General features: G+C 41.9%; 1 protein-coding gene across 8 annotated transcripts in view; it reads left to right on the top strand.

Moving 5' to 3' along the window:
- Window positions 1-24,682, top strand: part of STXBP5L (syntaxin binding protein 5 like) — a 309,553-nt gene that overhangs the window by 203,305 nt on the left and 81,566 nt on the right. For all 8 annotated transcript variants that reach the window (XM_034788439.1, XM_034788419.1, XM_034788402.1 and 5 more), the window contains exons 15-17: window positions 6,442-6,659; window positions 10,533-10,705; window positions 17,464-17,589. In XM_034788439.1, coding sequence (XP_034644330.1) covers window positions 6,442-6,659; window positions 10,533-10,705; window positions 17,464-17,589 — 517 coding nt within the window. The remainder of the gene's footprint in view (window positions 1-6,441; window positions 6,660-10,532; window positions 10,706-17,463; window positions 17,590-24,682) is intronic.

Here is a 24,682-nt window from a genome sequence, read left to right as displayed (position 1 = left end):
ACTTAAGCTAACATTAGCCAGACCTGGCAGACCACTAAAGGATCATACAGTGAACACATCTAGTGTGTATATCTCTGAGAAGTAAGATCTGTAATAAGACTATATCTCATACAGAATCCTGACCTGCTAATAGCAGCCCGGCAACCTCCCATGTAGAAGAAGCTGCTGCTGCCGATAGATCAGGATGGTGGCTGACCTATTGGTCTGCAGTTAAAGCCACTGAGAATAACAAAACAGAAAAAGCCAAAGAGAAGCATGGAAGAAGAAAGAAAGTTGTGGACATCTGCAAATCCCTCATCTATTTACATTTTTACAATAAGTCACTGAAGCAAACTGACTCTTATACATCAACTACAATGGGGACTCCAGCAACAACAACATGACATAGTATCAGAAGTAAACTAGTGCCAGGGGAGAATGAACAGAAAAAACAAAGCAACAAAAGTTGCAAACAGAAGGAATAAAGCAACAAAGATTGCAGGATTTCATCAACAGGCATTCTTCAATGCCCCAGAGAACTTTAGCTTTGACAAACCTTCACAATGACCAGACTGGAAGCAATATTTTGCAAGATTTTGAATTGCTACAAAGCTCCATCAGGAATCTGGAGATATTCAGGTATCTTTAATTTATGCTATGGTGAAACAGGCAGAGCATATCTTTAAATCCTTTGACTTTACTGAAGACAATTGCAAACATGGCTATGAAAGGGTTCTGGCTATGTTTGATGAAGACTTTATGCCTCAGAGCAGTGGTTCTCAACCTATTAATAATTGTGAGCCGTATATGTGGCCCATAGTGTGTTACCTGGGCCATAGGTTGAGAACCACAGCACCCCCCAACCCTCCCCACACACACTGCTATGCCCAGCAACCCCAGCCCAGAGATCCCTCCACAGAATGGGGCCAGGAGCAGAGCCCTGGTGGTGGAGCTGGGTGGCAGGGACCCCGATCTCCGGTGTGCGGGGCCAGGCGGCAATCCCAACCCTGGACCTTGTTGTGTGAGGCCGGGCGGCAGCCCGACCTGGACTCTGCCATGAGGCAACCCAGGCCCTGTGCCGCCCTTTAGCACACATCTGGGCCGCAGCTGTGTGCAATTGGACCACGTGTGGTCCGCGGCCCATGGGTTGAGAACCACTGCCTCAGAGTAATGTGGTTTATGAAAGAACAGGTTTTCACCAAAGAATTCAAGAACCAAGGGGAAAAGTTGAATGTTTTATAAGAGCTCTTCATGCATTGGCTGGAAACTGTGATTTTGGTACTACAGAACATAAAAATATCAGAGACAGGCTGGTTATTGAGTTAACAGATAAATATCTTTCACAGCAGCTGCAACTAATGACAGATTTAACCCTAGCCATAGCTATATAGATAGCAAAGTAGACTGAACTAGTCAAACAGCAGAATGAAAGGCAGGGGAGCAACTTAAATAACTTGAAACTAACTTAGAAGTTGTAAGCAGACACTTGAGTGCTAAAAGTCATTATCATAAAACCCCTGAGGCAAGGAGAGAGCTCCTAGGCTGACAGACAAATGACAGCATACATGCACAATGTATGGAAAAGTTATATCCCAAGAGAAGGCGCATGTTCAGCCAGAGGTGCAAGGTATAATGTACTTTGCGGCTGTTTGCCACACCAAAGCAGTCAGGGAGTTGACACATATTAAGACAATCAAGAGCCATTGTTTCTGGGATCCATCACTAGTGACAATACTGAACCTGCTTGGAGAGTGAAACTAAATATTCATGGCAAGACTTTTGACTTTAAAATTATTTCAGGAGCTGACATCACAGTCATCTCAGAAGGGACTTACAGTCACCTTAAACCCTTCCCAGAGATGACATTGCCTGACACAGTTCTGACAGTATTCTGAACTGCATGGGCCAGTTCATCATAGAAACAACTTACTAAGACAAAAGCTATGATGCATTCACTGTGCATGGAATCACAATGTAGCAGCTATGATGGCCCTATTGATAAAGGGGGAAGAACTCAATAAAGGATTTGATGCTACTGGACTTTTGAAAGGCGATCCAGTACAAAACAACTTAAGAGAAAAAGCTGAACCATACAGTGTACAAACTCCCCTACCAGAGAAACCTCGAAAGAGATTAGCTGCAGATTTATGTGAATTCAGAGGACAACATTATCTGGTCAGGTGGACTCTTTTTCCAGGTATATAGAAATAATGAACTTGAAAGACATAACGTGCCGCAGTGATATCAAGAAACTGAAGTGCACTTTGGCTCATTTCAATATTCCAGAACAACTAGTGATAGACAACAGACTACAATTCACTACAGCAAAATGTAAGTTCTGAATTAAATATGATTTTGATCATATTACTAGCAGCCCACATGACCCAGAAGCAAATGGAGAAGCTGAGAGAGCTGTGCAGACAGCCAAGAAAATCCTACAGAAGGAGGATCCATTCCTTGCTGTTCTGAGTTACTGATCAACACCAACTGCAGCTACTAGATATAGTCCAACACTACTCTGATGGGAAGACAACTCAGAACTACTGTTCCGACTTTGAAAAGGAACCTATCTCCAAAGTGGCCAGACATGTTAAAAATAGCCAAATCCGATAAAAAGAATAAAAGAACTGCCGGATCTAGAACTTGGTTGCCATGTTCGTGTCTAATTGGACGAAGACAAAGGATGGACATTGAGCACTCAAATCATATGTGAATGAGACTGATAGTGGAGAGTTCAACAAAAAACCATCAACATATACAGTTTGTTCATCTGAAAGGACAATTAACAGAGCAAACTCTTCAGATGGTGGATGCAAAACAAGAAGAAGACTCAGAGATTCCAAACCAACCACAGCCAGTCATTGCAACCTATGGAAAGCCAAATGACCAAGTTGTTACATGTTCAAGTAGAAAACCAGTATGATTCAGAGACACTTAACAGACTGACATGTACTTAACTTCAAAGGTAGTGTGATGGTGTATATTTTGTAAATGATAGGAATGTAGAACTTAAAGGGGGAGATGTAATGGAATGCTAAACTGTACTATACTAGGTGGCACTGTGTGTAAAATATCTTATTTAAAGCTAACCTTTGCCATACCTGGCAATAAAGGATCATACGGTGAATACATCTGGTATGTATCTCTCTGAGAAGTAAGCTATGTAGTCAGTTTATATCTGATGCAGAAGCCTGACTTGTGAGGAGCAGTCCTACAGCCTCACATATATAAAAATAATATGACAGATGTGGCTGAAATAAGAGCAGTCTCCAAACAAAAAACACAGGTACATGTCTCTGCCCAAAACAAAGATTAATACATGGCTGCCCAAAATTTTGAATGAACTGGGCAGAGGGGTTCACTGGGTATTGTCTGACACAGAGAGAGAAAGAGACATCCTGAACAAGCACAGTGTGTGACCATAAGAGAAGCCTAGTGGGAAGGCTTTTGGGTCTGGTGCTGGCTGAAGAGGTTTGGGGCGATAAGCAAAAATAAACTATCTCCTTTTGTTTGGTTCCTCCTGCATTCAGAAAAACAGGATTTTGTTCATTCCTTGTAAATAAACAAGATTTCATAAAAGAAAATAGCTGACTACATAATCAATTTCTCCTTTTAACTTGAACGACTGACAACACCCCAAATTTGGCAAATTGTGTGGGTCAAAAGGGGTAAGAGTAAGGTTTGATGGCTATGCCTGTTCACTGTTTCTTAAGCACAAAGTGTGTACATTCTCTGTGCAAGTATGGTATAATTGCTGGTGTAAAACCATGCAATTTAGCCTTGTGGGATCCCAAAATACTTAACATATACTGTACTTGTGAACCAATCTACCGGTGCTGTAATGCAGCCTCTTTTAGGGGATTTATGTAGAAACACAGTAGCCCTTTTGTTTCCATTGGTGGACCTGATACCACTTTCAGTAACTGGGGGAAAGGTTTGTGTTCTTTTCAGGAACATATATGTTTATGTGTTGGGGTTGGGGGTTGTTATCCTTTTAGCAGGGAATAAGCTTAATTGACTAGAAGCTATTTCTTGTAGGTACTATGGCAATATAAGTTGAAGCTGTGTCTTAGAAGTGAAAGGCTTTGGGCCTGGGCCTGGGCCTGGGCGCTCCTCAACACCCAAGCTTCCACTAAAGCCAATGGAATATGCCAGTGCTCAGCTGGGGTCTGGCTCTTAATCCTAGAACTGGGCGAAATTTTTCAGATTATTATTATAATTTGGGGGGGGGCAAAAAATGCATATTCAGATTGACCAAAACATGTAGCAAATTTGTGTATAATTTACTGAATTCTTTTGGTCAAAAAAAAGGGGGGGGAGGGGAATTCCAGAAAAGTCTAAATGTTTTGTTTTGACATTTTCAAAACAAAATGTTTTGATTTTTCAATTTGAAATGGCTCTTTGTTTTGAATTTTGCTTCAATTTTATTTAAAAAAAGATTTAAAAAAAACAGAACTTGAAAATGAAACAAACATTTTGTTTAGGATCAAACCAGACATTTCATTCAACTCAAAACAATTTTTTTTCAATTTTTTGGTTTGGACACCAAATTGAAAAATGTGTTATTTCGACAACACTTCTTAGTCCTGCTTCTTAAATACATGCTTTGCTTGCTGTGCCTGTGTTTAAGGTTTTCTGGTTACGAAGTTTTAGTAAAAATGATCTTAATACAGTTTAAGGTTTTGTTTGATGATTCATCACAAACATTTATGTGAGCCCCAGGATCTTCAAAGATACAAAGTACTCTGCCTTTAGGCACTGGTTAGTTATCCTGTATTTTCATCTCAAACCACAGTGTGTTGAGAGTGCAGAATTGCTAAGCCACTGAAGCAATTTTCAAAATTCAGCCTTGCTCATGACCCATTTCACTATTTCTCATTTGCTTAGAAATAGGTGTTATCTGGTCCTGCACAGGTGTACAAGGGGAAGAAAGACTCAGGGAGTCTCTCCTTGTTCCTGTGGTGCCCCTGACCAGAGACCAGGTACAACTGTGATTCTTGCAGCCCTGGTATGCACAGACGATAAGAGTCTAGCTCTAAGGACAGCACTGGACTCCCCAGAAGTCTGAGGTGGGCTCCATAGCCTCTTTCCACCGCATCAAAGGCCAGCAGAGCAATACTGGTACTGGAGGAACAGATGATATAACCTGCAAACGAGTAACAGGTCTGAGTTTCCTAGGATTCACAGAGGCAGTGGCCTGATTTGCCATTTGTCCTGAACCTTGTGTAGTCATTAACACCAGAGCCAAGTGAATGCAAAATAAGTGTAAAACAATACCATATCAGAATGGCAGTGTTTTACACCCACTTAATCTGGTGTAAATGTCTACACAGGGTGCAGAACAATGGTAAATTGAGCCCTCCTCATCCCCAACCTACAATATAGACAGTGGCTTAAAGCTGCAGTCCTACTTTTGGATGCTGCATTATAAGCACCAGTGTCTTAAAAGAATTTTTCACAAAGCATAAAATACACTTCATACTTGAGGAATCAACAGGCCTGATGCTCTTTTTCTTGCACCAGTGTTAATCTGAAGTAACTCCATTGAAGACAATGCAGTTATACTGGTGTAAAACTAATATGGGTAGAGAATGAGACCCTAAAATTGCACCTCACTCCAAATCTGAGCCTGACAGTGGAAACATTTCAGGAAAATATGGTTGCTATGTTTTTTCTCCATAATCCACACTGATGTAAAAGATTTTGCAAATAGAATAGAACGTGGTTAGTTGTAGCACATTTCATACCTTTTAGATTGTAATGTTTTTGGGACGGGGGCCATGAGCAGCACAATCCTGACTGGGGCTTCTGGACATTACCAATCTATATAACGCTATAAATATAAAACACTAACATATAAAAATGCTGTAAATATTAAATTATTATTTCATAGCTAAGATATTCAAAGCATTTTACAACGTAATGAATCAAACAGCAATGATTCTGAAGACAGAGCAACCGTTGTGTTATCACACAGCCTTGGAGCTGGCCAGGTCACCAGAATTATCTCCTATTTTTTCCCCTGAAAGTGCCATGGGATCTCTAATTTCTACCAAGACAACAATTACAGACAGGCAAAAGAGACACTAGTTTAATATCTCATAGGGAAGATAGCACCAACAATGCAGCATGCAGCGCAGCATCTCCCCAGTATTGCACTGCAACATCAGTATTGAGTAAGTGCCTAAGTCTAGGTGTGTGTCTGAAACTCATGACTTTTGCCTTTCTGGTCCAGAAAAGCGAGTGCTAACAATGACCCATATACAAATATCCATTACTGGAAATATGAAACATAAAGCTTAACATTACTCTCTATTATTCTGTTAAGTTGAGCCTTCATATCATGTTATACTATGTCATGACTGAAAAACAGTAGCAGCTAAAACACCTTATAACTAGAGGTAAGGTATAGGTTTGTTTAATGTTAAACAATAATTGTAGATATGTTGTAATATTTTGCAGTAACTCTACAGATGTTGTACAAGTTAAAAACCTCAAAAGTGTTTGAAAAACAGAAGCTAGGGGAAGGAAAACCAACAACTGAGATTGTAGAAGAAGATCCTTTTGCCATTCAGATGATGTACTGGTGCCCTGAAAGCCGAATATTCTGTGTGGCGGGAGTCTCTGCATATGTTATTGTTTACAGATTCAGCAAACACGAAGTGAATACTGAAATAGTGGTAAGTTATTAAGAATTTTGCTCACATATGATGTTGATTGAAAAGAGTAAATAATATAAGCCATCGTTTTCAAATTTGAGTGCCTCGTGTGAGGCTGCTCAATCCATAGTTATGTACCTGAATAAAACTTCTATTAAGCTTCCTAAGTATAAATTTAGGAGCATTCATGTTTAAACGTTGTGGGTGAAATCTTAGGGCCACTGATGCCAATTGCAAAACTCACATTGATTTTAGTGAGGCCAGGATTCCAACCTTTCGCAATAGGAATAAAATATAGTAATAAGTCAAGACTTAGGCTGTTTCCAAGCCATCAGGATGGGTCTGTGTTTTAGTTGCTTGCTCCAGAAATACTTGGTGCGGTGTCATATGTGTTTTTATCATCCAAGGTACATTTTGGCACCCAAGAACAGACCAAATATTCTCAGTAAATAATTTTACACTAATATACAAGATAAGTTATCTGTGCTGCTTTGATACTAAACATTAATTTATTTCATTGTATGATAATATCACTCTCTTTTAACTCAGGAGTTTGAAGGCTTTATTTTAGTTTATCTTCATAGTGCTTGTAATACAAAAGAACCTAACATTTTCCAGTCTTTGACAAAGTAAAAGTGTTGTTTTTTTTCTGGTTTAATATATTTTAATCAACTAATGCTGACTTTGTTTCTGCAACAAAGTGGACACTACAGGAAGTGGCAGATGATTTATATCTAAACGGTCAACATTATTGTCACGAATATTGGGCTAACTGCCCCTCTGACCCTTCCTGGTCCCTTCGAGTGCATCTCCCTCAGGTTTCACGTCGTAAGCTTTCACCTCTGTGAATCATTCAGGGCATGGCTACACTTGCAGATGTAGAGCCATCTGGGAGTTAAACCAGCCTTCGGAGACCGCAGCAGGGAAAATGCTGCCGTGTTTTTATGGTGTCAGCTGGAAACGCATTGGTATGGCCACATTAGCAGCTCTTGCAATGCCACAAAGAGCAGTGAATTGTGGTAGCTATCCCAGCGTGCAAGTGACTGCAACATGCTTTTCAAATGGGGGGGGTGTGGAGTGTGACAGGGAGTGTCTTGTGTGTATGTGGGAGGAGAGACAGTGTGTTTTGGGGTGCAGAGAGTGTGTCAGCATGCTGTCCTGTATGTTCAGACAGCAGTAGACTCCCCTCCCCCATCTCTCTCTCTCACACACAGCATTCCACAGTAATGGTTTGCTTTGTCCCGGAGCAGATAAGCATGCTGGCTATCAGAAACGGAGCTTTGAAAGGGGATATCCACAGTCCTGCAGCTGAGTTCAAAACAATGACAAGAGTGGCCACTTGACTTCAGGCGATTATGGGACGTTTCCGGAGGCCAGTCACAGCACAGTAATGCAACACCTCATTCACGCTGACACCCGGGCATTTCAGCCAGGGCGCAGCAAGCTTTATGCTTCTCGTGGAGGTGGATTACCAGGAGCGCTCCAGCTGCAGAGTCCAGGCGTTCTACCTACCTTGCCAGTGAGGACGCGTCAGAGGTTAGGGCGCCTGGGGCTGCTTTAATGCGCTCTAACTTGCAAGTGTAGCCAAGCCCTCAGTTCTCCCACTCTCAGACTGGTCTTTGGGCTGCAGTCTCCAGATTCTACCCATGATTATCTCAGCAGATCTAACTTAGTCTCAGCACCTGGAGTTCTGTTCCCTCTGATAACAATGACCAGTGGTTAACAGAGTGACCAAACAGCCTTCCTAAACCAACATATTATTTAGTTAGAACCACAGCATTATAGAGGAAACAAATCTTAAAACAATAATCCAGCCTCTATGCATGCCCGCACCTCCCTAAGGCTTACCATTCCCTGGATCTGGGGAAGGTCCAGCTTCTTCAGACTCCTTCCCCAGAGTCTCCCTCTGTTTCAACCTGTCCACTGGACAGCTCCTAACAACTGATTCTCCTTCTTCCCCTGAGAGGGTTTTTTAATGTTCAGGAGCTCCAGGCTCCCATCCTGACAAAACTGCGGTGTCAATTTGGTCTGGATCCTGGGAATGTGCCATTGTTCTGTAATTACCTGCCCCCCTCCCCTACCCATGTTTTTTGGGAGGTTTGCTTATTTCTAGTTATTGTGTCACTTTCATGTTTGATTTTCCCATCGCACCCTATTAAGCTAGATCAATACATTCTTGCAGGAAAGTCATACCACTCAATACACAATAAAATTACTTCACTGACCACGTCACATACAATATTCATAACATTATTATATCTCAGTATTCTTAGATGATTATGTTGGAGTGCCATATCTGCCACACTTGTTACATACTTTATTTCCCCACCTTTCTGTTTTTCAGCTAAATTGTCACAAGGAATGAATGACATTTTGCTGAATGTAATAATCTGTGCACATTCAATATTCCATATCTCAAATTTTGTCTCCAATTTAGAACTGTTTACATGAATAATTCTTTTGTGAAGGGCTGTTTCACCATAGTCTCTTATACAGATGGCACATCCAGTCAGGTCTGCTGAATTTTGGGCACCGCCATCTCCACCAACGCCTCTCCTCTGCCTTCCTTCATCAGTTGTACCTTCCTCTGGCTCAGACACACAGCTCTTCACTCCAGATCAGTAGTTTCTCTGTAGAAAGAATAGGTTTCCAGGTGGTGGTATAGGCATATCATAAGGCTCTTTTTTCCATTTTGCCACCTGAAACTATTCCTTCCTGATCATGCTGACTCTCCCCTTATGGGTACACAGAGGATGTCCAGCTGACATGGGATCCAAGATCGCTTCTAAGTGGCTCTGCAGCAAGCTTCTGAGGAAAGGGGCTTGTGACATTTTCCACTCTACCACTAGCATCAGTCCTTCCCTGGTATGGCTCCTTGACCAACCTTTTGAGGAGATCTGCAGGGAACAGCGTGCCTTTCTTTGGAAATACAGAGAAAGGTCATTGAATGAGGTGATGAGAATCTCCAGTAAACCCCCAGCAGGGGATGCCTTTGCAAGATACCCAAAAACAAATTGGCAAGACATACACCATTCTGCGACCTCTGGATCTTCCACTTCCACATAGATCTGATGTCCAATTCAGCAGAGCAGTCCCGCAGTCACTATTTAGTTAGTATTTCTCAGAACCACCTCCTGGATGGTCATTGCTGCTTCTTAATCTCTCCAGAATAAGGATCCATTTGGACAGTTCACAAAGGAGAAAAATCAATAACTTCCCTTGGTAACTGTGGTTCTCCACGATGGTTGCCCATATTGATTCATACTTCCTGCCAATCTTCCCCTTGCCCATGAAGTCTTGGGTTAAGGTTTCCTGAATTAGGGAGAAGAAATGCAGGATGATTATGCCCACATCCTCTTTCACATCCTGGGAACCTAGAGTGAGGGGGAAGGATGGATTAATCCACTGGACAATGAGTGCTAGAAGCTTCTGAGCTCACGTGCCAGAGATGTGGTTTTCCAATGAGCAAGAACCTTATATTATCTCATTGTGATTGCCTGACTCTTGTCTGTGGACAAGGGAAGATCACCCATCAATGCCATCAGCATGTCAGTTCTGTGCTGTGCGCTAGATTTCCCTCTTCATAGGAAGTGTTAGCAATCTCTATTTGTAGCGGCCCAGTTGCCCTCAGTCTCTTTCACCAGCCAGAAAAGGCCCGAGTCACAGTCATTGGTGGAAGAATACAGCTGGGTATTTCCCTACCAACTTGGGAACAGATGGATTGTTTTCAGATGCTGGTATTGAGATGTTAATGAGTTACCATCTCTAATAGCAAAAAGCAATGATAAATGTGCTTTTATTGTTAGAAACAGAATTAGTGTTATCTATTTAAAAGCAATGAAGTCTAAGTAGCTCATTTTAATAAATTGTAACTTAGATTTTTATTTACTTCAGTCATTAGAGGTGCGACTTCAGTATGACGTAGAAGATATCATTACTCCTGAACCAGAAATAATTCCTCCGTTTCCTGATGCCTCATCCCAACTTCCTTCCTTAAAGAGCCTTTCAGGCAGTACCAACACTGTGGCATGTGAAGGAACGATGAAGGACAGTATCCCATGTCTTAGGTAAAGTAATGCACTTATTTAAAGACTTACCCTTCCAAAATGCATTCTACTCATTCAAATAAATCATATTTAACACCTTATTAATGAATTGGAAAAGGAGGATAAACAATATGTTAATATAATTCATAGATGATACTAAACTGGAATCTGTGGCAAACAGCAGTGAGATAAATAATATAAAGGGGTTTAAAATGGTTAGAAATAGAAATATTTAATATAAATTATTAAATGAGACAAAGACAATTTAATACATTAGGGGAAAATAATCTGAAATAAAGATTAGGAAGACACTTGATAAGCAATTACACCAAAGAAGACTTTGTGTTGAGAGAGGCCTATAAATTAGATCTGGACTTGTAAACTGATGAGAGTGCAAAAAAAAAAAAAAAGTCCAAAATTTTGAACTGAAAACAAACAAGCATCTCAGCATACATCAGTCTTTAGTTTACAGAGGAAAGTATTGTCTTTTGTGTTGACAAAGTGATCTCCATAAAACAGTCATGTCCAAAACTACCAGTATGTGCACTTCCTCTGGTATGGAGCTACGATCTTCCTTTGAGGAAAAACTTGTATGTATTTATAGAAGAAAACTATGTATTTATAAAACAATAATAAAAAGCATAAAGGTAATAACATGAGATAGACGTGGAGTTACTGGCTTAATATCGGGGGAGCAAACTAGTGGAATGTGGTCTAGATGAAGTTAGTATTAGGTGGATGTACAAGTGGTTGAAAAACCGTAATCAAAGTGTAGTTATTGATGATTTGCTGTCAAATTGGGAGGACATATCTAGTGGAGGCCTGCAGGGGTCTGTCCTGTGTCTGGTACTATTCAATATTTTCATTAATGACTTGGATAATGGAGTGGAAAGTAGGCTTATAAAAACTTCGGATGACACCAAGCTGAGAGAGGTTGCAAGCACTTTGGAGGACAGGATTAGAATTCAAAAGGACAAATTGCAGAATTAGTCAGAAATCAACAAGATAAAATTCAAGAAAAGTGCAAAGTACTGCACTTGGGAAGGAAAAATCAAATGCACAGCTACAAAGTGACTAGCTGGTAGTACAGCTGAGAAGGATCTGGACATTATAGTGGATCACAAATTGAATATGAGCCAACAATGTGATGTAGTTGCAAAAAAAGCTAATATAATTATGGGGTGTATTAATAGGAGTGCCATATATAAAACCCAGGAAGTAATAGTCCCACTCTACTCTGCACTGGTGAAGCTTCAGCTGGAGTAGTGTGTGAAGTTCTGTGTGCCACACTTTAGGAAAGATGTGAACTAATTGGAGAGAGTCCACAGGAAAGCAACAAAAATAATAAAAGTTTTAGAAAACCTGATTTATGAGGAAAGGTTAAAAAAGCTCGATGTGTTTAGTCTTGAGAAAAGAAGAGTGGTGGTGGACCTGGTAACAGACTTCAAATATGTTAAGGACTGTTATCAAAAGGATGGTGATCAATTGTTCTCCCTGACCATGGAAGGTTGGACAAGAAGTATGGGCTTAATCTGTAGGAAGGAAGATTTAGATTAGATATTAGGAAAAACTTTCTGTTTATAAGGATAGTTAAGCATTGGAATAGGCTTTCAAGAGAAGTTGTGGAATTTCTATCAGAGGTTTTTAAAAACAAGTTAGACGAACACCTTTCAGGGATGGTCTAGGTATACTTGATTCTGTCTCAGCCCAGGGGTCTGGACTAGACGACCTCTCAAGCCCCTTCCAGCCCCACATTGCAGAGATCAATGTTTATTTTTATTTTAGTGCATTCATAATTAATTTAAATATTATTAAATATGTCTCATTTTGTTTCAAAATCAGTTTAAATAAACAGTGACTGACAGCTCTGTCTTTTGGGCTCCTGAAAGTAATGTTTTAGAACATAGAAACATCATCTAATTAGAATAAGAAAAGATATGTTGTTTATACATATGTGGCTGTATTCACTTTGGCACCCATCAGTCCATCCTTATTCAACAAAGCAGATGAACTTTAAGAAGGTGCTTACTCTCACTGATGTCAGTGGGAGACGCAATGGAAAAAGGAAAAAAACAAAAAAACAACCCAGGGTGATATCCTGGCCCCACAGAAGTCAGAGAGTTTTGCCATTAACTTCAGTGGGGCTAGGACTTTACTCTGAGGTGTTTTGTTGTTTGTTTGGTTGTTTTCCATGGTTTGAACTTCTCTGTCACTATGAAGCATTTCCATGAACGTAATATATATTTGAAAAGATTTTTTGATACTAGAAACGTTAGGCTCTTATTTCAAAATGTGAATGGAAAAAAATTATGTATTTGAAAAAATCAGAGAAGTGATGAGAATATTGAATAGTGAGGTTCCTGTGAAGGCTGTTAGAACACAATAACATTTCCAGAACTGCCTTGGTGGAGTCTTTGCTTATTTGAGAGAGCAATGTCATCACTGTCATAAAAAAGTAGCTGTAATAATAACAAGACTCTGTTTCCAGACTTCCAATGTCTCTTCAACATCCAGTTGTCTTTGTCAACGTCCTGGAAACATGCTGGGGGGAGAGGGGGTTCCAGCTCACTCGGCCCCTGTCCCCAGCAGATGGGGCGGTAGCTGGCAGCCCCCCACCCAGGTCCTGCAGCCGGGGACAGGGACCGAGCGAGCTGGAGTACCTCTTCCCCCCCAGCATGCTTGGCCCCTGTCCCCGGCAGCTGAGCCCGGGCAGGGTGTGGGCCGCTGCTGACTCCTAGACAGGCTCTCCTAGGCAGAAGCGGCTCCGTCCCACTCCCTGCTCAGCTGCCAGGGAGAGCGGCCAGATGTGCTGGAGGGGAGGCACAGGGAGAGAAGGAAACATCCCCTCTCTTCCCGCAGGTAATGTGGAGCGCAGAGAATGCTGAGGCCCCAGGCTGAGCAGGTCACCAGCCAGAGGGGAAACATGGAGCAGTCATGTGTCCTGCCCTTTAACTTGTGCCCCCCCAGTATGGGGAGGCACCAATCATCTATGCGTTCCAGCATGTATGGGCTCCACCTGTTAGAGATTCCAATCTGTTCTGCGCTCAACATATTAGGGATCAGTCACACTGGCTCAATAATAGCAAGGTTCCATAGCTTCTCAGAATCATTTTTCACTTTTGACTTTGTGTGGTTCCAATTCTTTGTTGTAAATTAGAGCAAGACAGGTTTCAAATGAGACTTTAACTGTAGTGCCATCAGCCTGTAATCGGTCAAATGCCTCTGAAACTGTCTTCAATTACTTTTCTAAGTTTAGTTCCTCTCTGTAGAGAAATGTCTGTTCAGAAATCTCTCCATTATGGTCATATACTTCATAGTTTGTTAAACTAACATATTAAATGGAAGAATCTCCTTGGGGACAGGCTGGCTAGAGTAGTCAGGAGCGGATTAAACTAATAGCAAAAAGGGAAGGTAAAAAGAGGGAAAATGTGAGCATTTAGCCCAAATTTGAGATGTAGAGAACAAAATTAATCAAGGAACCAAAGAACATGATGAGAAGAAATTCTTTAATTGCCTATACAATAATGCTAAGAGCCTGGCTAACAAATGAGGAATTGGAATTGCTCACTTGATCTAGTTGATTTTATTGAAACATGGTGGGATGTTCTCACAATTGGAATGTTAAAATCAATGGTTCTAACCTATTTAGAAAGGATCAAGTGAGCAAAGGGGGAGTGGGAGTGGCACTTTTTCATCAAAGTTCATCAACCTGTTTCTGAGTCACTGATAACTTGGAAGAAAATTATCTTGAATTCTTATGGATCAATGTCCTAACAGATAAAGCACAAAATGGGGTACTAGTAGGTGTTTGCTACAGACCACCAAATCTCATTAGAGAACAGGATAAGCATCTTCTTACACACCTATCTATAATGTGTAGGGGGAAAAACTGTGTGATCATGGGAGACTTCAATCTGAGTGGCATAAACTGGAGGTCTCGTGCTGGCAATACTAAAACATCCGTGGAATTACTAAACATTATAGATGACAAGTTCCTAATTCAAAAAGTGCTGCAGCCTAAATGGGGGAATTCTGTATTAGACCTTATCTTAACGGATAAAGAAGTTAATGGTAGCTTAGGTACAAGTGATTATGACTTGATCACATTTATAATGTCAAGCAGAGTAAAGTCTAGCCAGCAATATATACACTTGGTGCTTTAATAGGGCCAATTTTCCAAAGCTGAAAACAATTGTGAGCCAAATCAGCAAGGAGAAAGAATATATGATAAATATGATCATAGAATCATAGAATATCAGGGTTGGAAGGGACCTCAGGAGGTCATCTAGTCCAGCCCCCTGCTCAAAGCAGGACCAATCCCCAACTAAATCATCCCAGCCAGGGCTTTGTCAAGCCTGACCTTAAAAACCTCTAAGGAAGGAGATTCCACCACCTCCCTAGGTAACCCATTCCAGTGCGTCACCACCCTCCTAGTGAAAAAGTTTTTCCTAATATCCAACCTAAACCTCCCCCACTGCAACTTCAGACCATTACTCTTTGGTCTGTCATCTGCTACCACTGAGAACAGTTTAGATCCATCCTCTTTGGAACCCCCCTTCAGGTAATTGAAAGCATCTATCAAGTTCCCCCTCATTATTCTCTTCTGCAGACTAAATAATCCCAGTTCCCTCAGCCTCTCCTCATAAGTCATGTGCTGCAGCCCCCTAATCATTTTTGTTGCCCTCCGCTGGACTCTTTCCAATTTTTCCACATTCTTCTTGTAGTGTGGGGCCCAAAACTGGACTTGGTACTCCAGATGAGGCCTCACCAATGCCGAATAGAGGGGAATGATCACATCCCTCGATCTGCTGGCAATTCTTCTACTGAATGATAATTGAGAATCATTTCAGAGCACCTTACTAGATGCCCAAAAAGCCACAATCCCACAAGAGAGGAAGAAGGTTGTGCTGGTTAAAAAACTGATCCAGTTTAGAGGAGATGTGAAGGTAGCTGTACAAAATAAAGTGTCCACAGGTTCAGCCGATAGCAGCTCCAGCCAATCGCAGCTCCAACTGGCCGCGGTTCGCCATTCCAGGCCAATGGGGGCTGTGGGAAGCAGCGCAGGCTGAGAGATGTGCTGGCTGCCACTTCCTGCAGCCCCCATTGGCCTGGAACGGTGAACTGTGGCCAGTGGGAGCTGTGATTGGCCGAACCTGTGGATGCTGCAGGTAAACAAACCGTCCCGGCTCGCCACCGGATTTCCCTGATGGGCTGCGTGCCAAAGGTTGCCAGACCCTGGGCTAGATAGATAAGAAGGGGAAATTAAATGGTAAAGCAACACTTTATGTGGCCTTTTAAAGCACAGCCACTCTTGAATTTCTCAGATTTTATCAATCACCACTGAATAGAATCCCCCATAATAATATTTAATTTAAGCACTTATCTAGTTAGGATTGGGTTACAGCAGGATCTACAGATCTGGGTCCATGGACACAGAAATTTGAATCCCAGGAGCTGCATGTGTGATATGCAGGAGGAGGTATAGGAATTAACCATAGGCATGACAGAGAGCAAGGAGTACCACAAATAATTTTACAGGGTTGGTTCTTTATCGTTAAGAACATAAGAAAGGCCATACCGGGTCAGACCAAAGGTCCATCTAGCCCAGTATCCTGTCTACCGACAGTGGCCAATGCCAAGGTGCCCCAGAGGGAGTGAACCTAACAGGCAATGATCAAGTGATCTCTCTCCTGCCATCCATCTCCACCCTCTGACAGACAGAGGCTAGGGACACCATTCCTTACCCGTCCTGGCTAATAGCCATTAATGGACTTAACCACCATGAATTTATCCAGTTCTCTTTTAAACTCTGTTATAGTCCTAGCCTTCACAATCTCCTCAGGTAAGCAGTTCCACAAGTTGACTGTGCGCTGTGTGAAGAAGAACTTCCTTTTGTTTTAAACCTGCTGCCTATTAATTTCATTGGATGACCCCTATTTCTTGTATTATGGGAATAAGTAAATAACTTTTCCTTATCCACTTTCTCCACATCACTCATGATTTTATATACCTCTATCATATCCCCCCTTAGTCTCCTCTTTTCCAAGCTGAAGAGTCCTAGCCTCTTTAATCTCTCCTCATATGGGACCCGTTCCAAACCCTTAATCATTTTAGTTGCCCTTTTCTGAACCTTTTCTTGTATTGGAATTGGTTGGATTGGAACTAGAGCTTGGTTGGAAAAACTTTGACACAATCATTTCATTTTCCATCAGAAAATGCAGTTCCACTGAAATAGAAATTATTCACAGAGTGATTGTTGATTTAGCAGAAATTTTGTTTGGGTAAAAATGGGAAAACTGTTTCCGACATTTCAACGCTTTTTTGGAATGAAATGTTTCAATTTTTTTCTTTTGAAATGACTTTTTGTTTCTAAATTGTTTTATTTTCCACTATATATTATAAAATTTTAAAAAGTTGAATTTGTAATGAAACAAAACAATGTTGTTGAAATGAAACATTTCAATTGACCCAAAACAAACAAAAATTTGGAATTTTCTTTTGTGGAGAATTTTGACATTTTCAGGTTTCATTCCTAATCTGAAACCTCATTGAAACCCTCAATGAAATGAAAATTTTCTTCTCTACACAGCTCTAATTGGAACATATAGTCTTAATCTACAATTATATTAAAAGTGTGGTGGGAATTCCTCTTCAGTGCTGATCCAGTCCTACAAGGGAAGTTGGTTTCACTATTATCTCCTCAGGGTAAATAGTTTCTATTATTGTGCCCTAATCGTTTTGTTTATGTGTTTCTGTTTTGTGTCCCTTTTTCTTCTTAGTGTTAAGACTCGACCTGTGCGAATGCCTCCTGGGTACCAAGCAGAACTTGTTATTCAGTTGGTATGGGTGGATGGTGAGCCTCCACAACAAATCACCAGTCTGGCCATAAACTCAGCCTATGGACTGTAAGTAACTAAAAATCATGTTGTGTTGATTTATTCTTTACTCAGATAAGCAATGTATGTTTCAGTTATACTTTAAAGTTCCCTGCAGACACTTAAAAGTCACCATGAAAAATCAAAATTTGCTTTAAGCTTGGTTCTTGGGTAAAAAATTACAAGAACAAGTAACCCGCATAAAGGATGTAATATGAGAAGTTCATCTGACATTCTCATGATCGTATCTTTCACATATATCCCTGTCCTTTTAATCAAAACATAATACCTTTCTGAGTTATAATTTTTTTTAGGATTTCTTAAAATAATCACCAGATTATCTGCAGATGGCACAAGGGGGTATAAATTAGACTTCCCTGTGACACTTTGATAGAAGGCAGGCACTGGTGTCACTGCTGCCTTCACTTGGGTACTTGTTAGAAGGGACAGTTTTAGTTTATGGCTAGGTCTCTACAGAAAACCAGCTGGAAAAGGTTGTGGTGGGGATGCACTGGCCATGTATCCTTTCCAACCAGCATGGCCCACTTGATTCCATTTAATACTAATGGGTGTTGCACGTGTGCATCAAATCAGGAAAAGAGTCTTTACAAGTTTGTTTCTGGTAGAGAAGATATCACTCGGGTATAAAGGTATAGGTTGGCGTTTCCATGGGGGCCTCCGGGAATTAGGTGCTCAGCTCTTACTGACTTTCAGTATAAATTTAAGCACTTGCCCCTCAGAAGCCCCTTTGAAAATCTCAGCCATAACCTTTGTATTAGTGTGAAAATATTTGTCTGTCCTGAGGTACTTGTCAGCTCCTAGTCATGAAATCTAGGAATTTAATTAATTTTACCTTTGCCAGAATGCATTTTTCACAATACCTAGGCAAACTTCACCTTTGACCCTTCCTGATCTCATTGAGTGCACCCCTTTCCAGGTCTAGCCATCACCTGGTTCTGGGTGGAATCACTCATTTCTCCATCCTCAGTCTGGGCCCTGGGTTGCAGTGCCCTGGTACTACCCATGATTACCTCAGCACTTTGATTTATGGCCAGCAGCTGGAATTCTGTTCTATTCTCTGGGAGCAATGACAGTGGTAAGCAGCGACCAGGAAGGGTGCTGGAACAATTTGCATAGTAGGGATGCTGAGAGCCATTGAAGCAAACTGTAGACCCTGTATATGGTGGAAACAACTTAAAGCCAGGGAGTGCAGCCGCACCTCCAGCACCCCTAGTTGCAGCACCTAGGGTAACCAGCCAGCCTGTTTGAAGCAAAATATTGCTTATTCAGAACAAAAGCATTTCAGAGAATACAGATCTTAAAAATAATGAAACTGATTGTATGCATATTGAGCTTTTCCCTAAGGTTTACCATTCCCTTGATCTGGGAAGGCCCGACTGCTTTAGACTGCCTCCACACAGTATCTCTGTCTCAGCCTGTCTTCCTAGGCAGCTTTTGACAAGTGACAGCCCCTTCTCTTCCTCAGGATACTTTCTAACTCTTTAGTGTTCTTTTGATCTCTGGCCTCCCCCCCTGGGAAAACAGCTGTCACTTCATCCTAGAGCCGGGAAATAGGCCATTATCTTGTAATTTCCCCCGGTGTTTGTTGGGAGGTTGCTTATATGGGACCATTGTGTTGCCTTCCTGTTTATGCTTCCCACAGCCCCTTATTAAATTAGATCAGTGCAGTCATACGGGAAATTCTGATAACCCACCATCGTTACAGGGGCGCTGGAACAATTTTTATAGTGGAGGTGCTGAGAGCCATTGAACCAAACTGTAAGCCCTATATATAATGGAAACCACTTCAAGCACCCTTACTTCCATCATCTATGCCTAGTTATACAATAACTTTATCTCACTGAGCAGGCAATGTACAATAGTCATACCTTTATTACATATCCATGTTCATACATAGAGTAGTACATAGCAGCTCCACAGCTGTCACACCATTACTACAGGTACAAAGGGAGGGATAGCTCAGTGGTTTGAGCATTGGCCTGCTAAACCCAGGGTTGTGAGTTCAGTCCTTGAGGGGGCCACCTAGAGGTCTGGGGCAAAATCAGTACTTGGTCCTGCTAGCGAAGGCAGGGGGCTGGACTCGATGACCTTTCAAGGTCCCTTCCAGTTCTAGGAGATGGGATATCTCCATTAATTTATTATTTATTTAAAGCATGTATAAAAATAAAGGTTAAAAAACACCTTACACTCAACAAATATAAGGCAGTTGATGTATTGTGAAATTCAATATATTTCACTTTATTTCTGTTTACTTTGAGCTCTTGCAAGCTGAAAATTAGAAATATTTACACTTTCATGCAATTAAAGAGAATCATCACACTACTGGTTTTCATTATAAAAGTAGAAAAAAGTGTGGCAAAATTCTGCAGGTATATCTTAGTATATTTTAAAATCTATAAAAATATTAAATTAAATTTAAACAATGACCAGCTAAGAAGGCCTTTCCTGAAAATGAATGACCAGTTTGTGTGTTCCCTAGCCCTCCACCTGAGCCCAAGGTCCTTAGCCCCTCCAAATATTAACTGCCAAGAAATGTCTGATCAAGGTTTTAGCTTTGCTATTATGAAAAATATTAAATTAATTAATGAAAAGCACAAGCATTCCTCCCTTCCCCCAAAAAAATCAGCTTTAAGAAGTTGAATGGTATGCTGCATGTAATATGCAGTTTCTTTCAGTACCAGTCCTTTCTTAGCATTTAGCAAGTACAGTAGCCAGTGGGAAATAAGAAATTCAGTCTGAACTCTTCATTAGGTTTATGATTGCATACAGAAGACATAGAAATTATTTATTTGCCTTTAGGTCTGGTAGTAATAATCTTCTCCTAATTATATTGTTCCTCTGTCAAAGATATTATTAAGCCTCCTTCTTTATAGTCAATATTGTATAGCTGGAATGCATAACACACCTATATGCATTGTTGTAGCCGTGTGTGTCCTGAGGAAGAGCTCTGTATAGCTCAAAACCTTGTCTCTCTGAACAGCAGAAGTTGGTCCAATAAAAGATATTACCTCACCCAACTTGTCTCTCTAATACATCTATAGTTAAGTTTGGCCACTGTCAATCTAAAGAGTTTTTCTTTTGTGGTTGCTTATAACTTTTTCAGACTTTCATCGTTGGGATGAAATTTTCTAGGTCTGATCTCTGCCTGAAGGGGTCAAGTGTTTTGGGAAATTTGAGCAAAAACAGTTTAACTGTTTTCAAGTATAAAGAAAGTCGGGGAAATCCTTTTACCATTATAAAAAAAAATCTATGACCTTTAGCTCACAGATGTGCCTTTTGTGTGGTCTAATTAAAATCCATTTTGATTTGGACCACTTACAAAGTTTTTTAAAAAACATATACTGAACTGGTGCACTGATTTTTTTTTTAACAAGTTGGTAAGGGTTTCTTTTACTAATGATCTCCCAAAATTCTGATGGCACCCCACATGAACGTGTAAGGAGTTTGAGTAGGTTTTTCTGTCTCCTAAGTTGATTATGAAACCTCACCTGTCTAGTCTGAAGCAGCTAAATTATGGAAGTGCTTTAGAAAGAATAAAACTGAGAACCAATAGAATAAAAACCTACCTAATTCAGGAAAGCTTAATTATGCTCTTCAGACTGGTTAGAGGTCATTAATGCTTTCTTGAAAAAAATTCTGTCAGAAAACCAGACAGTGGTGGCCAGGCTTATATCTATTATGCTGATATGCAACCTGTATAGATATTTATCATCGGGCCTGCTACCTTCTTGCCACTTCAGAAATTCTTCCTCAGGAAATCTGTTTTTTGGGCTCCATTCAGTTGTTTGACCATAGAATATGCCAGCATATGAGGATATGTTATAAAGCAGTGCTCACAAGCAGTGGGTTTATATTCTTAAGATGCTGTGATGGGGTGAACAAACCCAATGCTGGGCAACAAGGGGTTAAGGAATTACTTTGGGCCCAGCCAGCCCCACCCCACCATACTTGTAGGAAATGCTCCAACTGGAGGAGGAGTTAAAAGATGGGGGAACCGCTCATTTGGTGGCAGACCAAGCAAGAGAGCAGACCTGCAAGCTGCTGCTCCAGGGAAGGCAGAATCTCTCCCTAAGACAACTGCCCAAAGGTCCCTTCCAGAGAGAAGGGAGAACCTGCCACAGAGGCAGCCTGACAGAGCAACATTTCCCTCTCCCCTCATATGAACTCTGGACTTCGGTAAGCCCTTTTGTTTTTGTTTGGTCTACCCCAGCAGGGGAGAGCCCTTGGACTGAGCTGGCCCTGGAGGCTGGACCGTACCACAGGAGGAGGCAACTGCTGCCACTTGAGAAAGAGAGTTACCACACTGTACACTGACCCCAGAAGGTGCGTTGTGGTGAGCAGGCACCCTTCACACCACCTTAACCCAGCCGGCAGCCTGGGGACAGTCACAGGTGGGGAGATAGGAAATGGCCCAGAGAGGGGCGGTCCCTTAAGCAGCCTTGGCTGTCAGATCACTGACAGCCCTCAAAGGGCCCTGGGTGGGAACCTGGTGAAGTGGGAAGGTCTGGGCTCCCCTACCAACAACCTCCCTGCAGGTCATGGGCCTTAGCCCTGACCACCGGAGGACGCTATCTGACCAACCAACCTCCGAGTGAGGACCATCACAGATGCACTCCAGCACTTTCCATGAGAGTGATGTACATCATGGCCAAAAGACAATATTCAGGCAGACTGGATGAGTTACCAGACCCAAATCCCTGGAGAGTGTAATCTCAATTAGGAGGTATTCTACCACCAGACACACTGTAAACCGTGATTAGTCTTACATTAACATGGGTGCCTATCTGTTCCTCCCCTGTTTTCATGAATGTTCCGAAAGATCAGGTTGAATTGGGCTTAAACCACCTTTACTGTACCGCTCTGTCTTTGCTTTCTGGGCCTGATTGTCCTTATGCTAAACCAATGCCAGAGACTCCTTCTTTATCTAGAATGCCTCGTGCAATGTCCCATTCCCTTAAAAAATCCTTCTTACAACAGTCAGATGGCCTTGAGGGTGATAAGGACTCGTTTCTCCTGATTTTCTCCCATAGCCAAATGCTTGGCTATTAGCAGGAAACATTCCTTCCTTGGTCCTTACTATTGTATTTAGAGTATTTTTTTAACGGTTGCTCCCAGAAAGTTCTCACTGATCACTACTTCTTTACATGTTTTTTATTTTTATTTTTACTGTGTTCAACAAAGGCCTCAGGCACATAATTTTCTAGAGGCAGATGACTAGCACTTCTGCTGTCTAAAATCACATAAAAGAGATTGTGTTTTGTTCATGCTCCAGTCTTCTTTTTCTACAGGGCTATGTTGCCTCATTTTGATCCCTTTTACTCGCTTAGTACAAACTGGTCTTTTATTTATGTAGGAACATAGGACTTGCTCTACCAGCTTAGCCCAGTGGTCCATCTAATCCAAATCCCTGTCTCTGACAGTTGGTAGTACCAGATACTTCATAGAAAGATTCAAGAATCTCCATAATGGACAATAGGGATAGTTTCCTTGTAAACCCCCATCAGTTAGAGGTTGGCCTATGCCCTGAAACATGAAGGTTTGTATACTGTATACAAAATGTTACCCTGTCTCATATAATTGTGGATGTTCTTATTTAACCCAACAAACCCTTGTTGAAAGTCTAAGGGCGGATCCATGGTCGGTGATTGGAGCATGCTGTCAGTGCATTCCTTCTGTGAATGTTCTGTTATAGTTAGTTGTTGTTAGTAATAGCGGTACTCATTTTGGCTCCCTTGGACCCCATTTTCTTTATTTTCTATTTGTTCCTGTTCTCAGTAGTCTGAACTCTGGGCTTAAGTGGTTCTGGGGGAACTTATGCCAAGATCCCCTGGCTTCAAGCCCTACTCTGGGTGTCCCAGGCCGTTGGCCATGAGTATCCCTCACCCTCACTATCTGAAGTGCTTGGGCGAGGGACAGGTACCTGATTTGACAGGGCTTCAAGACAAGAACTAACAAGCTCAGAGAAGAGCATCTCAGATACATCTTCATGGAGACACCCTTCCCACAGCATTGGATCCACCTCAGTCGGATAGAGGTCATTCCTCAACACTCTGTCCAAGAGTGTTTCCCCCAGTTTCACCTGTGAATGGAGACAGGAGAAATTCCCCCTCATCAGGGCATTCCTCAAAGAGAGACAAGTTCTTCGAGTACCCTCAGCCTCTGAAGCCTAAGAAGAGAATGGCTTTGACATCCTACTCCTCCTCGCCGTATGAAGTTGGTTCCTATGTCTCCCACTTCAGGGAATCTAGGGCATCCTCCAAGCAGTGACTGCTTAAGACTATCTGCTGCCCTGCAGCTTCCTGAATGCCCCCTCCTACCTCCTGGTCAGTTCCCCTTTAGGGTGACAAAGCGGAAAATATAGCAGCTTGCTCTTCTATAAACAGGTTTCCCTGGAAGGACACCCACTGGGATCCCCCAACCCAAGGAGCCAGCGGTTCTGTCCAGCCCCACCCCACATTAGGGATCTATCTCTAAGAGTACCATGTGCTAGGACTTGTGAGATGGGGCTTCATCTGCCCCACCGATTCTGGCTCTGGCCCTCCTGAGTGAACCCTTCTGGATGTCAATCTGAAGGTCACCCAGGGTTCAGGAGGAGCTGCACCCAGCCAGCTGGGGCTCTGATGTGAGGCTGGGGGAGGGGAGCCATGCAATACATGGTTAGAACAATGGGGGGGAATAATACAGGACTAGAGTCTGGACACAGTGAGGGATGGGGGACAGAACCTGGGTGAAGACCAGGACACAGGGGACAGATGCGGTGGTCGCACTGTCTGCTCTTCTGACTTCCCTGGATGTGGCAGATTCGGCTGACAAAGTCATGGTGTTGGCAGTAACCATGAGATACTTGTCATGCCTTCTGTTATCGGGGATCCCTGTAGAAGTACAACAGATTTTTAAAGATCTCCCCTTCAAGGGCTGTGCCTTATTCTTTTGGAAGATGGATGAAGCACGGCATATGTTAAAAGATTCTAGGCCAGTGTTGACATCCCTGCTCCTGTATACACCAGCCCCCAAAAGAACAAAATTTTGACCCGTGTTTCAACCAAGGCAGCAGTATTATATGCCTAGACAAGCAGATCAGTCTAGGCAAAAACACAAGCAA

Source organism: Trachemys scripta, chromosome 1 (assembly GCF_013100865.1).
Source record: "Trachemys scripta elegans isolate TJP31775 chromosome 1, CAS_Tse_1.0, whole genome shotgun sequence".
Taxonomy (NCBI): domain Eukaryota; kingdom Metazoa; phylum Chordata; order Testudines; family Emydidae; genus Trachemys; species Trachemys scripta.
This window is presented reverse-complemented; position numbering and strand designations above follow the sequence as displayed.